Below are 14932 nucleotides of genomic sequence, written 5' to 3'. Positions count from 1 at the left end.
AGCAGATCACACAGGAATGTGTTCAGGCAGGTTTTGAATGTCTCCAGAGAAGCAGACTCCACAACCTCTCTGGGCAGCCTGTTCCAGTGCTCTGGCACCCTTAAAGTAAAGAAGTTTCTCCTCAGCGTCCTACCACACACTGCAGAATCACCCTGCACTGGGGAGCCAGGGCTGTAGCCCAGAAAGCAGCTGGACTCCATCAGGAAACAGCCACAGCAGGGAAAAGAGGAAAAGTTCTCCCTGCAAAAGACCCCTCCCAAGGCACAGGGGGCATGGTGCTGAGTCCCTTTGGAACAGACGAAGGGGCTTCTTTGTCCTCTTTGTTGACCCAGGCTATGTAGGGGAGGACAAGAAAATAAGCAGGCAGCACAAAGCCCTCGCTGCCTCCTCAGGCCAACTTCATCACACCTGGGCTCAATGGGGACCAGCAGCTGCTGGGAGTCAGTCCTGATGAGGGGTTTGGCAAAACTCTGCTGGCATGTGTGTGGTGAGGGCCTTTCCAGGTGTCCAGGTTGTATGCAAGGTGTCTTTGTGGAAAAGCAGGGACAAGGGGACAGCCATCAAGCCTGGCAATTACCATGTGCATTTGAAAAGAGCAGGACTTGCCTACTGGGGTCTGTTTTGGGACACACTGCAAAGTACTGGAACACATGGAGGGTCTCCTTGTTACCTCAGGCTGCCCCCAGATTTGCACTTGTTTAGGGAGTTCCCAATTTGCTGCTCACCTGCTAGTAATGTCTTTACTAATTTCCTTACCACAGAAAGGAAAGCCAACAGCAGATGTGACAAGTCCCAACCTTATATTCTGATAAGGAAGAAAGAAAAACAAAACAAAACACTGTTCTGTTGCATTAGCAGGGGTGGTGAGGTGCTGGGGTGGCCTGCCTGGGGAGGGAACAGGGTCTGCAATAGAGGAGACCTTTAGTAAACAGTTGAGCATCTCTGGAGAAAGGGGTAGGTTGGCTGATGCTGCCCAGAGGCAGTGTTGGGCCAGACAGCCCCCAGACGTCTGTCTTCTTCTGGGTGAAGGCTGGGATGCTTGGAGCCCAGCTCAGGAGGCAAGCTGGCAAGGAGCTGCGACAGAAATGGAGAACCCCTGGAATCTGCAGATCTGGGGCACCATTCTAGGCACAGATTTCAGCTGCAGAAACTGAGCTTTCATTGCTATGGAAAGCACAGCACAAGGGGCATTGATAATTTAGCTTCCTCGGGCAGAAAGTGTTTAAGAGATGCCCATGTGTCCCTCCCTGCCCTCTCCCTGTGCCAGAGCTCACAGCAGAGCTCCCCAAGCCTTGTGTTGTGCCACTGACAGAGGTGAGAAAGCAGCAAATTCCAGCCTGGGGATGGGAGGGAGCAGGTCCCCACATGGATAAACCACACAGGGCAATGCTCGGGATGTGTGGAGTAGCATAAAAGTAAATGCACATAATGACATTTGCTATAACAGTACTATTGGAATAAGGGCCTCCAACAAACCAGATACAGGCTGGCTGCAGGATGTCCCCAGGGCAACACACAAGCCAGAACCAGTTTGCAGAGGTTTAGGTCCAGTTTGCCACAGAAAATGAGAGCAGGTCAGCCTCAATGGGAGATGCATGACACACACAAAAACCTGAAAACAGTATTTTCTACCAACTGTGGGATTTTTGTGTTTTTCACAGGTGATGGCCATGCTGTTCTTCCCTGTGCAGCTGCTGGCAGTGACTGTCACGATTTACCTAGAGCTGGTGAGGTCTGCTCAAGGCGGCGTCTACTATGGGATCAAGCAGCTGCCACCCCAGGTGCCCCAGTACCAGCCCCTTGGACAACAAGTACCTCACATACCACTGGGCAAGGAAGGCATCCCAATGCAGCACATGGGCAAGGAGGTTCCCCACATGCAGTATGGCAAAGAGTACCCCCATCTGCCTCAGTACATGAAGGAGGTCCCACAGATGCCTCTGCTTGGCAAGGACATGGCTCCCAAGAAAGAGAAAGGTAGGCCTGGCACATCCCTCACCACTCCTGCACCATCCTGTCTGGGTGCCTCACAGCACCATCTGCCTGGAGGAAACTGAATCATAGATTTGGTTGGAAGGAACTTCCAATGAGCAGGGATGCTGCAATGAGGAGGGACCTCTGCAACTAGATCAGGTTGCTCCGAGCCCCATCCAGCCTGGCCTGGAATGTCTCCAGGGATGGGGCATCTACCATCCCTCTGGGCAACCTGTGCCAGTGTTTCACCACCCTCATTTTAAAGTATTTCTTCCTCAGATCTAGTCTGAATCTCCCCTCCTTTGGGTTTAAAACCATTACCCCTTGTCCTGTCACAACAGGCCATGCTAAAAGTCTGTCCCCATCTTTCTTATAGGCCTCTTTAAAGTATTGAAAGGCCACAATAAAGTCTCCTTGGAGCCTTCTTCAGGCTGAACAACCCCAACTCTCTCAGCCTGTCCTCACAGCAGAGCTGTTCCAGCCCTCCGATCATTTTTGTGTTCTCCTCTGGACCCTCTCCAACTTGTCCATGTCTTTTCTGTACTGAGGGCTCCCGAGTTGGATGCAGAGCTCCAGGTGAGGTCTCACCAGAGCAGAGCAAAGGGGCAGAAGATGGGGAACAGGCTGCTACAGGCTGGGCAGAGCACCCAGGTGCCACAAGGTCTGGCCAGGTTGGTGCCTAGCCACAGGTGGATGAGATGGGCTCACATAAACTATGGGGCAGCTTGAGGTCACCATAGCAAGGCCACAGTAATCCTCCAGGCTGCAGCACAGCCTCTGAGCAGCCCTGCCTGTGACCAGTCCTCCAGCACCCAGGCTGGCCCCACACTTGTTTGGGTGCTCATTCAAGGCTGTGAGAAATCTTGTAACCCACTTGTCTGCAGAAAACCCTCTGATGGGGTTTCAAATCATGGTCCAGGTAAACGGGCCAGGGTCCTGCATGGAGGTGCTCCCACTCTCACTGCAGCAACTGGACATGAAAGAAGATCTCTGAGATTTGAATTTATAGAAATATCATGGTTTTGTCTGGATTTGTCCAGACCCTGTGATTTAGAAGTTTGAAGATAAAAATACACAATTGTTCTTCTGACTCCGCAGTCCTCTTTCTGTAGGTTATTTGGGGGAGTAACAGAGGCACTGAAGATACTGGGCATTACTGCGTGAGTCTGCACATGCGAGCACTTCCAGTATTCAGTAAAGGAAGTTGGGACACTATTAGGATATTTAAGAAAACAACAAAAAATGTCCAAAATACAGAGGGCAACCAGGAACACCCAATATCATAAAATCCTTAGGGGAACAGTGAGCATCTGTGCGACTTCAGACACGGTGGTTAACTCTGTCTTTTTGAGGGTTCAGCATAACCACAGCCTTCACTGGCTTCAGAGGGAAATGGAAGATTTCAGGGCCTATTTTTGGAGTGTCTGAACAAGCATGACTGGCTGTAGTAAAACCAACCCATCCTGTGAACAACAGCGTTTTTCTACGTGCATAAAACACAACATGTGCAGAGAGGGAGGGTTTCTGCCTCCCAAAGAACAGTTAATTCTCTTGCCTCTCCATTTCCCCCAAACCCCTTGCTTCTTTATCCATTGCAGAGCTAGAGAGAAGCAGACTTTCCACTTCACACAAAAAGCCTGCAGCATGAAGGGCAACCAACCCCAGCACAACCGCTCCCGTGAAGCAACTCCCTCACCCTGACCTGCAATGCTAAGTGGTCACATACACAAAAATGTGGGCTTGGACAATAAAAACACTTTGCAAAGTGTTTAGAAGAGCTCTAACTAGACGTGGCTATGCCAAAAACCTGTGGGAGCTTAGCAATGCTGGATGAGGCTGTAGGTTTCCGGTAATATCTTAATGGAAACCGAAATCTTGGTGAACATGCAATCATGCCTACATACAAACTTCTTACTGATTCAATCTTTTTTAATTGATCTTGCTCATGTAAGCCTCTCAAACAGAAGCACTTTTATGCCAGAACTCTTCCCACAGCATGAGAACCCTGAGCAACTTCCATGTCCTGCAAAAACTCTTAAAAGTAGATCAGTCGACAGCAATATGGGACAAAAGTCAGATTTCACTGCTTAAGATTGTAGGGGTAGAAAATACTAGTGAAGTGCAAAGTGCAAAGTTTGGGGTATGGAAAACAGCAGGAATATCCTCTTTGTTCCAAACACCAACCTGTAACTCACTGGCCAGCTCTGCCTCTCCACACACCACAAAACCAAGAGGCATCATAACAAGCAAATTCAATTCAAAACCGCCTTTGTGTTTCTTGAAGGATGCGACTGCAATTACCCTTTGTCTCTCCCCTTCCCCTTTTTTTCTTCTTCTTTTCTTCCCGACTCAGAAATGCCCGTGCGCAGTCTTAGGGGTGAGCAAGGTCCCCCCGGTGAGCCTGGACCAAGAGGGCCACCGGGGCCACCCGGATTACCAGGTCACGGTGTGCCAGGAGCCAAAGGGAAACCCGGCCCGCAAGGATATCCAGGAATTGGGAAGCCAGGTTTGCCAGGAATGCCAGGGAAACCAGGGGTCATGGGGCCCCCGGGGCCAAGAGGCGAGATGGGGCCAAAGGGGGAGATTGGGCCCATGGGGATACCCGGACCACAAGGTCCACCAGGGCCTCATGGGCTTCCTGGCATAGGAAAAGCGGGTGCTCCGGGGCTGCAGGGACAGCCAGGGCCGAAGGGCGAACCCGGGATGAAGGGGCCCCCTGGACCCCCCGGGATCCCAGGGCCAAAAGGGGATAAGGGTGTCGGGATCCCAGGTTTGCCAGGGCTGAAGGGTCCGCCTGGACTGCCCGGTCCCCCTGGCCCCGTGGGGCTGCCAGGGGTTGGCAAGCCGGGCATGGTTGGCTTCCCTGGCCCACAGGGACCCCTGGGCAAACCTGGACCCCCAGGAGAGCTGGGACTGCAGGGGCCCCCGGGTCCTCCTGGGATCCAAGGTCCTCCCGGCCCCCCCGGCATCGGCAAACCCGGCCAGGATGGCGTCCCTGGCCAGCCAGGCTTCCCGGGCGGCAAAGGGGAGCAGGGCCTGCCAGGCTTGCCAGGGCCCCCCGGCCTCCCCGGGGTTGGGAAGCCGGGCTTCCCCGGGCCCAAAGGTGAGCGTGGAGTGGGTGGTCCGCCGGGCCCTCTGGGACCAAAGGGGGAGAAGGGGCACGCAGGGCCGCCAGGCATGGGGGGGCCGCCAGGGGAGCCAGGTCAGCCGGGACTGCCGGGCATCATGGGCCCCCCGGGGGCTGCTGGCTTCCCGGGACCCAAAGGAGAGGGTGGCGCTGTGGGGCCACCGGGGCCGGTCGGCCCCAAAGGTGAACCTGGCCTGCAGGGGTTTCCAGGGAAGCCAGGCTTTCCTGGGGAAGTGGGGGCCCCCGGGCTGCGGGGGCTGCCAGGCCCCACAGGGCCCAAGGGGGAAGCCGGGCACAAGGGCTTGCCGGGGCTGCCAGGCGTCCCAGGGCTCGTGGGGCCAAAGGGTGAGCCAGGGCTCCCCGGCGCCCAGGGGCTTCAGGGCCCCTCGGGCATCCCAGGCATCGCAGGACCCAGTGGTCCCATCGGCCCCCCGGGCCTGCCGGGGGCGAAGGGGGAGCCCGGCCTGCCAGGACCCCCCGGCTTCCCCGGCGTGGGCAAACCCGGCGTCGCGGGGCTGCAGGGACCCCCGGGGAAGCCTGGGGCTCTTGGTCCCCCTGGCCAGCCAGGCCTTCAGGGGCCGCCTGGCCCCCCCGGGCCCCCCGGGCCCCCAGTCATCATCCCACCCACTCCGCCTGCCGTGGGACAGTACCTGCCTGAGGTTGCGCCAGGGATCGAGGGCCTCAAGCCCCCGTACGGCTACAAGAAAGGCAAGGCTGGCGCCGCTGTCTACGAGATGCCCGCGTTCACAGCAGAGCTCCTCACCCCCTTCCCCCGGGTCGGGGTGCCTGTGAAGTTTGACAAGCTCCTCTACAATGGCCGGCAGAACTACAACCCCCAGACGGGGATCTTCACCTGTGAGATCCCCGGCGTCTACTACTTCGCCTACCACGTCCACTGCAAAGGGGCCAGCGTCTGGGTGGCGTTGTTCAAGAACAACGAGCCGCTGATGTACACCTACGATGAGTACAAGAAGGGCTTCCTGGACCAGGCTTCGGGCAGCGCCGTTGTCCAGCTGATGCACGGAGACAAGGTTTACGTCCAAATGCCATCTGAGCAGGCGGCAGGACTCTATGCCGGGCAGTACGTTCATTCGTCTTTTTCAGGATATTTATTGTATCCCATGTAAAACAAAAACCAGACACACACACACACACACACACACATGCACACAAAATCAAAACCTCTGCTTCAAACTTTTATACGGTGAAAGATGCATTTTATGACCATTTCAGACCATCTTGTACCAAAAAAAAAAAAAAAAATAATACAAAGTTTAACATTATGCACAGCTAGTTATATTAAAAAAAAAAAAACATGCAGAGAACATATCTAAAGATGTGCATCAGGTTCATAAACAGCTGTTTTGCACCTGAGGGGACATATTAGCTGTACATTATATATTTCTGTGATGCCATGCTTACTTAATTTCATTCACAATAATTCAGTACTAAAGTTCAAATCAGTGTACATCACTCTCTCCTGTTGCATAGATCAGTTATGAGATGAAAACCAGTGACTTAAACCAGAGTAGGTCAGTCTCAAATTACATAGAAAAATTTGAGTGGCTTTTTATTTGAGTGGGTTATTTTTTCTTTTTTTTTTGACAGCAGGTCTGCCTGACAAGCAAAGGTTCTCTTAGCTAGAGGCCTTTATTTCCTTACCCCCCACATAAAATATCCCTGCAGGAGTGTTTTTTCCTGAACAATTTATTTATGGAAGAGCAGTGGTGGTCAAACTATTCCCCACAAGCCTTCTCCAGCTGTCATTGGACCCAGAACGTCACCACTGACTCCAGCAGGCACTGGGTTCACCTCCAAATGCCACAGCACTCACAAAGTCTCCATCTTCATTTGCATGGTCAAAGTAGATGAGGTAGATCAGAGACAAAAATGAAGGGTTCCCCGTTTGCTTTGTGCCACGTGATTGAGACATCTTGGCCAATACGTAGCAATAGAGCAGGGTGGTATAAATTCGCTTGGATTTCTGTGCCGGTGCTAAGAATCCACATCTGTTTGTCTTGTCAGAAGAGACACTTCTGCCACTCAGCAAAAGTTAAATCAGTTTACTAGGCAAAGCAGAAATAGCTCTGTTTGCTAATTAACTAATTTGTTGTTTGAGGTTAAGCAATAACTTTACCAGCAATACTGATCTTGCAAATTTATCTGAGAACTTCATTTCATATAAAAGCTGATTTCCAATCGTTATTTATATGTTACCAATTGTCAAGGAGAACCTGCAGGCCTTGATCTTTTCTGTACGTGAGGAAAGCAACTCTCTGCAAGAGCTGCCAGCTCACCAATGGTGCTAATCTCGCCTCAGAAGTATTCGTTTCCAAAGAGCAGTGTACTTTGCTGTGGTTCCCTGTACAGTGCTGCACACCACACACTGTTATGCTAGTTGAAAGAGTTAAATGCTCATCACTTCTTCAGTGTCTTTAGCTAACGCTACCGCTTTTGATTCAAAAATGAACTAGATTTTTCATGCAGAACTAAGATTGGATTTAACTGGCATTACCATTATTTAAATGCAGAGTTTAATGCAGTCTAACATTGACTAAGGACTCCAGTGATATAATGTGGTGCTTTATCTCAGAAATTTTATGGAACGGTGGCAGGAACGGACGGACAGTTTACCAGGCATTGGTGACTTCGGTATGTTCCTAGAATATATGAGATATGTCAAAAGCAAATAATTTTGTATTTAAAATTTTTGTACTGATTTGAAAAAAATATCTTATTAAATATCTTTAAAAAACCCACTGAATTAATGTATTAGACTCCAAGGACTCTAAAACCACTGACAGCCTGATAAGACAAAAAAAAGACGACGACCTATCCTTTTCTTTAGTTCCCATCTACTGGTAAAACCTGCCACAAGATACTGGGGGAACATACTGCCCTGGCATCACACTTACTGGGAGAGCTCAGCTGGGGCTGGGGGGAACGCACTGAGCGAGAGGCTCCCACGGGATGTGAGGGATGCTCAACGTGAGCCCATCTAGGGGTGCAGCGCAACAAGGGGGGTTTAGAGGGGTACAAGGGTTTGGAGAGGAAGCCGTATGAGGAATGGCTAAAGTCACTGGGTTTGTTCAGCCTGGAGAAGAGGAGACTGAGGGGAGAGCCAATGGCAGCTACAACTTCCTCACAAGGGGAGGAAGAGGGGCAGGCGCTGATCTCTTCTCTCTGGTGACCAATGACAGAACCAGAGGGAATGTCAGGAAGATGTGCCAGGGGAGGTTTAGGTTGGACATTAGGAAAAGGTTCTTCCCCCAGAGGGTGGTGGAGCACTGGAACAGGCTCCCCAGGGAGGTGTCACGGCCCCAAGCCTGACAGTGTTCAAGAGACTGGACAATGCCCTCGGACACACCGTGTGAACTGTGGGGTTGTCACATGCAGGGACAGGAGTTGGACTCGATGATCCTTGTGGGTCCTTCCAACTCAAGACTTCAATGATTCTACGAAGGCAAAGAGGCAGTGTGTGGGAAGCCAAGAAACGGAGGTCATAGAGGTGCATGGTTAAGGGTTTGTGCTTGCCTGAAAAGCCAGAGCTGGCTGCCTGGGCTGGGAGATGCACACCACAGCCCTGGCTCTCCATGGGATTTGAAAACAGCTTTTCTCCCCTCCTCATTTTTCCACCTGCAGCAAAAACCTAGTGTGAAAGCAGCAACATACTTGTCACTGATCTACACCACTGTTCAACTGTAGTTCCAGTGCGGGGAGTGAATCATAACCTGTGATTTGACTCCCTGCATCTCATCTCAGGGACAGGCATTTCCTCCAAGCTGGAGAACTCCTAAACTGTTACTACTAAAATGAATACATTGAAGACCTACTTGTGTCAGGTAATTGTTTTCTAAACCTCCCTCAGACTACCTTACACTGCTGGCTAAGCAGCTCCCTGCTGCCCAGCATCTCATTTTTACTGCACAGAGGAAAACAAAACATGAGCAAAGTATCGCAATCAGTGTCTTTCACTTTCTATCTAAAGTCTTGTGTCATGTACCATCTTCTTAGATGAATGTTTATTACAGCATTCCTCCAAAAGGTCCCAATAAGACAGGCAAGATTAAAAAAAAACTCAACAAAATGAAACACACAAAAAAATTAAAATCAGGAGGATGCTGCTCTTGGATCTTACCCACAAAAACTATGTTGCAGCATTGCTGTTAACTCAGCCTAGAGTGAGATACCCACCCACAGTCCAGCTCAGCCTAATGAGCTTCAAAAATTTTCAGCTCTGTTTGCTTTCCTAAGCTCTCCCAAGTTTGTTCTGAAACTCAATACTGTATCTGACATCACTGCGTGTACTTTATGCACCATTAATAATGTTGCCGGGTGTGTGTGACCATACACAGACACACACACACTCTGACTTTGCAAAAATAAGCCTGAGGGCACCATCTTTAACACAGTTTATTCACAGGAAAATAGTATCTTTCCATTTGTAGCATTCAAAATTTCACTTGAAACAACTTTAAGAATGTCTTCAAAATACAGCTGGCACTTTAAAGGCATATAAAACTTAAGACAAATAGCAAATAAAATAAGTATTTACCGATACCAAAAACGATGTTGAGGTTCTTAAAAATCAGACTCCACTTAAAAGTTTACACTACCTCCCAGGGCATTGTTATAAAGGGAAGTGTGACACAGAAACAAGAGGTACCACAGACTAATTATTAAACACTGAAGTTGTGATTCTGTTTTATTATCATCAACACAGTCACTGGAAATGTCATTTAGTAATATCTTTTAGGCACTCTCAGATTTGTATTTAGTGCAATAGCTGGTGACCTTTCTTGTTAAGTAGTATCTCAGTACTTCCCTTAATTATTACAGCAGAAGGAAAAGTGAAAAAAAAAACAAACCACAAACAAAACCAAAACCACCCACAAACAAAAAACCACCACCACCACCACAACAAAAAAACCAACCCCACACTTTTCTGGCAAAAAACAAACAAACAAAAACATTTAGAAGTCTGAGCCAAGGAGAGCTTTCAGCTGACACGTCATCCTGCCTGTTTCTGTGTGTGCTTTGGTACCTCAGAGCTGGGTCTTTCTGATGGTGCAGCATTTTGAGGGAGGTGGCAGACAGCGGGAACACCTTTGCTGTAAGATGCTGCTGCTTGGAAATTCAGCAAGCCGCAGGAGAACGGGCCAGAAGGGATAAGACTGACTTTGCAATCGATACAGGGAGAAAATTGATGGGAGACACTGGGTACCTACATAGTTACACCATTACCAGACATGGAAATAAAGCTGGCAGCATGCCCAGATTAAAAATTTGACAGCTTTGCTGCTGATGATATGAGGGAAAAAAATGGGTATCTTTTAAAGGGAGGTTTTCAGTGCAGAGACTTCACTTTCAGGAATGGCAAAAAGGGAGAAATAAAATCTTAGTAGCAGCTTACTCTCAGAAAAGTTTTGAGTATTCAGAGTTTGCATTATTGCTTTTTTCAAAAAGTCCTAAGGGAAGTCTTTAGTAATGCAAAACACCTGTGAAAACATGCACCCAGGTAGAAAACACACTGTTATCTGTTGGCGTTGCTGGGAAACACACTACATATAGGCATTCTTGCCTACAAAAAGTTAAGTAGGAAATTGACACTTGTTCTCTAGGCAGAGGAACAGAAATGACCACATGAAGCAGGTGATGGTGATGAAGGAGGGCAGGTATACACAGAAACCTACCAAAACGTCTTGCATGAGGGGAAATGATGCAGTTGCCTCTATTTATGATTGAAGCTAAAAGTCACTGGCCTCTAAGCTGTGCTTTCAAAAAAGAAAAAAGGCCTGGGCTCTAAATGTTCCTCAGCCACCTTGTGAGGGCAACCTTGGCACACGTGGACTCAACACCAATGCAGGAGCACAGAAGTGGGAGAAAAAGTATCCCTGGGAGTACTGCTTAAAATTTCAAAAACAAGTAATACAAATAGGCAGGCTTATTAGAAGAAATAAAAAGGGGCAGCTGATACGCATAAATGCTTGTAGACAGCATATTAAATGCACCAAGAATAGCAGACACATTATTAAAAAAAAAAAATCTTAGGCCAAAAAAACCCTGATGTGGTAGAAATAAAAAATATTAAATAAATAAAGGAGTCTTTTAAATAAAAAGAGTTTGGGAGACATCATTTGTTTGTCATGAAGCCTTTTTTCCAATTATTTTATTTGGATTCTAATCACAGCAGAACCAACCCCACCCCCCAATAACCAACTCCCAAAAAAGCTGGGAGAAGGCATCAGTTCGTATTAGTGGGAAGAGTATCTCTGGAGAGGAAACAAAGCAGAGACAATAACCACCTCCTCAAAAGCAGAGCTCCCTACCCACCTCCTGCCACCAGAGACAGGTGGCAGGCTGCACCATCACAAGTACCAGGCACTGTGAGGAGAGGACAAACTCAACAGCTCTCCTGGAAAAAAAATCTACATGGTCAGCATACTGAGATGTTACATGGATGTGACTGGATCTGTGGCAGCATCCCATGGGAAAGGCGGGGTCCTCTGAGAGCAACTGTGGGTTTTGATGGGGAACAGGCCCCCTCCACTTCTGCCTGGCTCCACTCTCAACAAAGTCCAAGATCTACCAAGGACTTCTGTGCAAGAGGGAGCTCAGACAACACTGTGGCCTTTGTGAAATGCCTTACTTCAGCATTTTTTATTCATGTGGAATTGCTATTGTCAGGAGCCTAAATCACTGCAGGTCTGGGGCTGCAGAGTCACATACAACCTTTTTAGTTAACTGAAATAATCCTACGAAACAAATGCTGGTAGAGACAAAGACAGTAGTGTCACTGTTTTTTGATGCATCCAGAATTTTAAGCAAAGATCTCCTCAAAGTCTGAGAAATGTACATGTTTTAGGCAAAGAAAAAAAAAGGAAACACAAATAACTAAGTGCCCTTCGGGCACCTGGTGAAGAAGTTCAGACGTCCTCCATTTCCACCACTACAGTCACCTCCTCCAGTGCCCCAGGAGCTCCCATGCTCTCCTTTCCCCATGCTCTCACCTGCCACCCTGCACACAGATGGACAAGGGGCCACCCCCTACAGCATCCCCTGCGCCCAAGGGACACATATCCAGCCAGTAGGACACAACGGCACAGCCTGTCCCTTGCTGGGACACGCCTGGGCCCTTCTCTGCCCCCACCACACATTTTCACCCAGTTAGGTGAAAGCCCCTTTGGCCGTGGCTCCCCTCCAAATCACAGTGCCCTCAGCAATTCCCAAGTGGCAGAGCCAAGGAGCTAAAGATAGAGATGACAACCATGGGGAAGTATTGTGTTTGTTGGGTTTGTTTGGGGTTTTTTTAATACCTATTGCACTCTGTAAGAGGAAAAAAGAAAAATGACTCTTTGGTCACTTGAACACTTATTTCTCTACACTGCTGCAGCAAAGTAGCTACAGTCAGTACTTTTGTCATCCAAATACTGTGCTCTTGACCTGCTAGAGTTTTGTATTCATATTGCAATTGTTTACACTGCTCCTAAACATACTAAAGCTCTCAGTATCATTTTATTTAAAAGCACCAAGGGGTTTTCTGCCCACTTTAAAGACACTTTTTGTGGTGGATTTCTTCGTGCTTTCTTTAGGCATGACTGATCAATAAAACCACAAGATCCTCAAGCAAATCACCACAATTAAATACATACATATATATACACACACACACCCTATGAGAGAACTGGAACAGTATATTACTTATTCTTCTTTAACAGTTGTCAAGGGCATCCCCAGGCAGATTTATTCATTCTGTAGGCTTGTCCAAGGCAAACCAATCCAGGAAACAAACATCCCACTAAATGTTTCAATTAAAATCCTGAGTAAGCTCCCACTACTAAATGATTTAGTTCAGCCACATCTTTTAAACCTAAATGTCAAGACAAGAGAGATAAACAGAAGCCAAATGATAATTCAGTTGAAGTACATCTTGGATGTTCCGCCAAAAACTGACACATTCATTGCTCATATTGATGCATTTCAAAGGTGGAAATGCATTACAGCATCTGAGAAAGGAGATTGTGCTGGCTTGGAAAATATATCTTGATTTTTGAGGAAGCAGCTGACACACAGGTAGGCAGGACAACTCTTCAGCCTTTGTACTCCCTCTTTTCTCAGTGACGTCATCAACAGTACAATTTACTGGACGCACAGCCCGGGGAAGATGATTTCCCATAAACCAGGTACAAGACGAGCACTGTTGATACCAACATCTCCACAAATCAGAACAAAGAGCCTTCACCTTTGGCAAAAGCAGGCAGCAATCCAGGGTCGATGGCCAGTGCCAAAGCTGTGGCTTCTTTGCTGAAGATGGATGTTCCCTCCTCAGGATCAGGGCAGAGCAAAACCTGTACTCTGTATGCTCCCCCTTCTTCCTGACATACAGTAATGACTCCCAGGCACCGTTTTAAAGCCATTTGCATACTTCAAGATAGACATTCAAGATTTTACATCCATCTACTAATTAAACGCTGGTCACCTTAGACTCTTGACAGCGTAACTTTTTTGGAGGACAACACCAGAAACAAAAGTATTCCAGAGAAGTAATCATTTGGAAAGAGTTCTTGCTGATAAATAAGTAATCTGCATCACATTTTTATATATCCCTGATACTTTCAGCTGAAAGCTTCATGGTTTTTCCATTATTAAATAGTTTCACAGAAATTCAGTTTATTCTGTTTGCAACAGCCCATTACCCCCAAGCTTAGAAGCTTCTGCCTTGGTGAGGTTTCTGGGTTCCTTTTTAACAGTAAACAGTTATGCCGCACTTAAAATATAAAAATGTCATACAAAAAATAAAAACTTTTGAAATAATGAAAATAGTGATTCTTCTTCATATTTTCCATTCAGCTTTCACGTCAAATTGACTACAAAGTTCTTGTCTATAAGTTTCTTCAAAAATTTCTGCTCAGCATTGATGTTGTGGTATTCATTCTAAAGAGATGTAAGGGAATAATAAAAAAAAGACAAAAACCAAATTATTACCAGAAGCAACACTTCAGATTTTTTTCCTTTTAATTACCTGTGATACTTGGAAGATGCTAATAGCAGGAAAGCTCTGGGGACAAGACTTCTTAGAGAAGGCTGTAAGCACAGTCTCCCAAGAAAACAGGTGAGTGTCTCTATTGCTCAAAACTAGGATAGATTTTCCATTAGGACACAAAGCAAAAGAGATGAGCCTTAAGAGGCCAGAATGGGTGAGACACAACCTCACAGAAGTCCTCCCTGTGCTTAGTGGCAACAGCTGCATAACCACATTTACAGCACAAGCTGTCAGAAAATGACTAATTCTCAAAGGTCAACACAGGTTCTTGAAAAGCACACATCAAGCATTTGTAAATAGGATGCGTCCTGCCAATCAGTTTTGAGAAGTCAAAACTATGTTCTGTGCTGTATCCATATCCCAGATACATGGAAGATCACTGAGGTTAGTGGGACAGCAGAAGGGAACTAAGTCTACTGACAATCCTGGACACCGAATCCAGTAAATTGAAATTAATACTGCATAAGAGATTGTACATATATAGTAAAATGTTTACAACAGTACTAAAGAATTAATGATAAGCTTTTTGTTTAATTGTTTGGATTTTAAAGTTTCAAGATTTTATCATGTTTATGTCTACTCAACTAGCCATCAATCTTACCCTAGCTTCATATACATTGCAAAAAAGCACCTGCAGAAAGGAACCTCAAAATAAAGGTAAGTTCAGTGTCAGAGGAAAATTATGTCAGAGCAGCAGGCACCTAGGAGTCCTCAGGGAGACATGATAGGCTCTTATGGACATCACCCTCCTCCTTCAGGAAAGGGAGGAGAAGTAAAAATAGTCCCCA

At 47.4% G+C, this 14932-nt stretch overlaps 2 protein-coding genes across 13 annotated transcripts in view; one reads left to right on the top strand and one right to left on the bottom strand.

Annotated features, from left to right (window-relative positions):
• Positions 1–1664: 1664 nt before the first annotated feature.
• Positions 1665–6951, top strand: COL8A1 (collagen type VIII alpha 1 chain; the record flags this gene model as incomplete). Its single annotated transcript, XM_080349315.1, has 2 exons — positions 1665–1977; positions 4328–6951. 2 exons carry the CDS (start codon positions 1665–1667, stop codon positions 6226–6228), a joined length of 2214 nt encoding a protein of 737 aa, XP_080205441.1. The 3' UTR covers positions 6229–6951.
• Positions 6952–9499: 2548 nt separating this feature from the next.
• ST3GAL6 (ST3 beta-galactoside alpha-2,3-sialyltransferase 6) overlaps positions 9500–14932 on the bottom strand; it is a 46033-nt gene continuing 40600 nt past the window's right edge. For all 12 annotated transcript variants that reach the window (XM_080352164.1, XM_080352168.1, XM_080352166.1 and 9 more), the window contains one exon: positions 9500–14035. In XM_080352164.1, the coding sequence (XP_080208290.1) occupies positions 13955–14035 (81 nt within the window). In that variant the 3' untranslated portion in view covers positions 9500–13954. The remainder of the gene's footprint in view (positions 14036–14932) is intronic.

The sequence above is a fragment of the Nesoenas mayeri genome, assembly GCF_963082525.1.
Source record: "Nesoenas mayeri genome assembly, chromosome: 1".
NCBI lineage: Eukaryota > Metazoa > Chordata > Aves > Columbiformes > Columbidae > Nesoenas > Nesoenas mayeri.
This window is presented reverse-complemented; position numbering and strand designations above follow the sequence as displayed.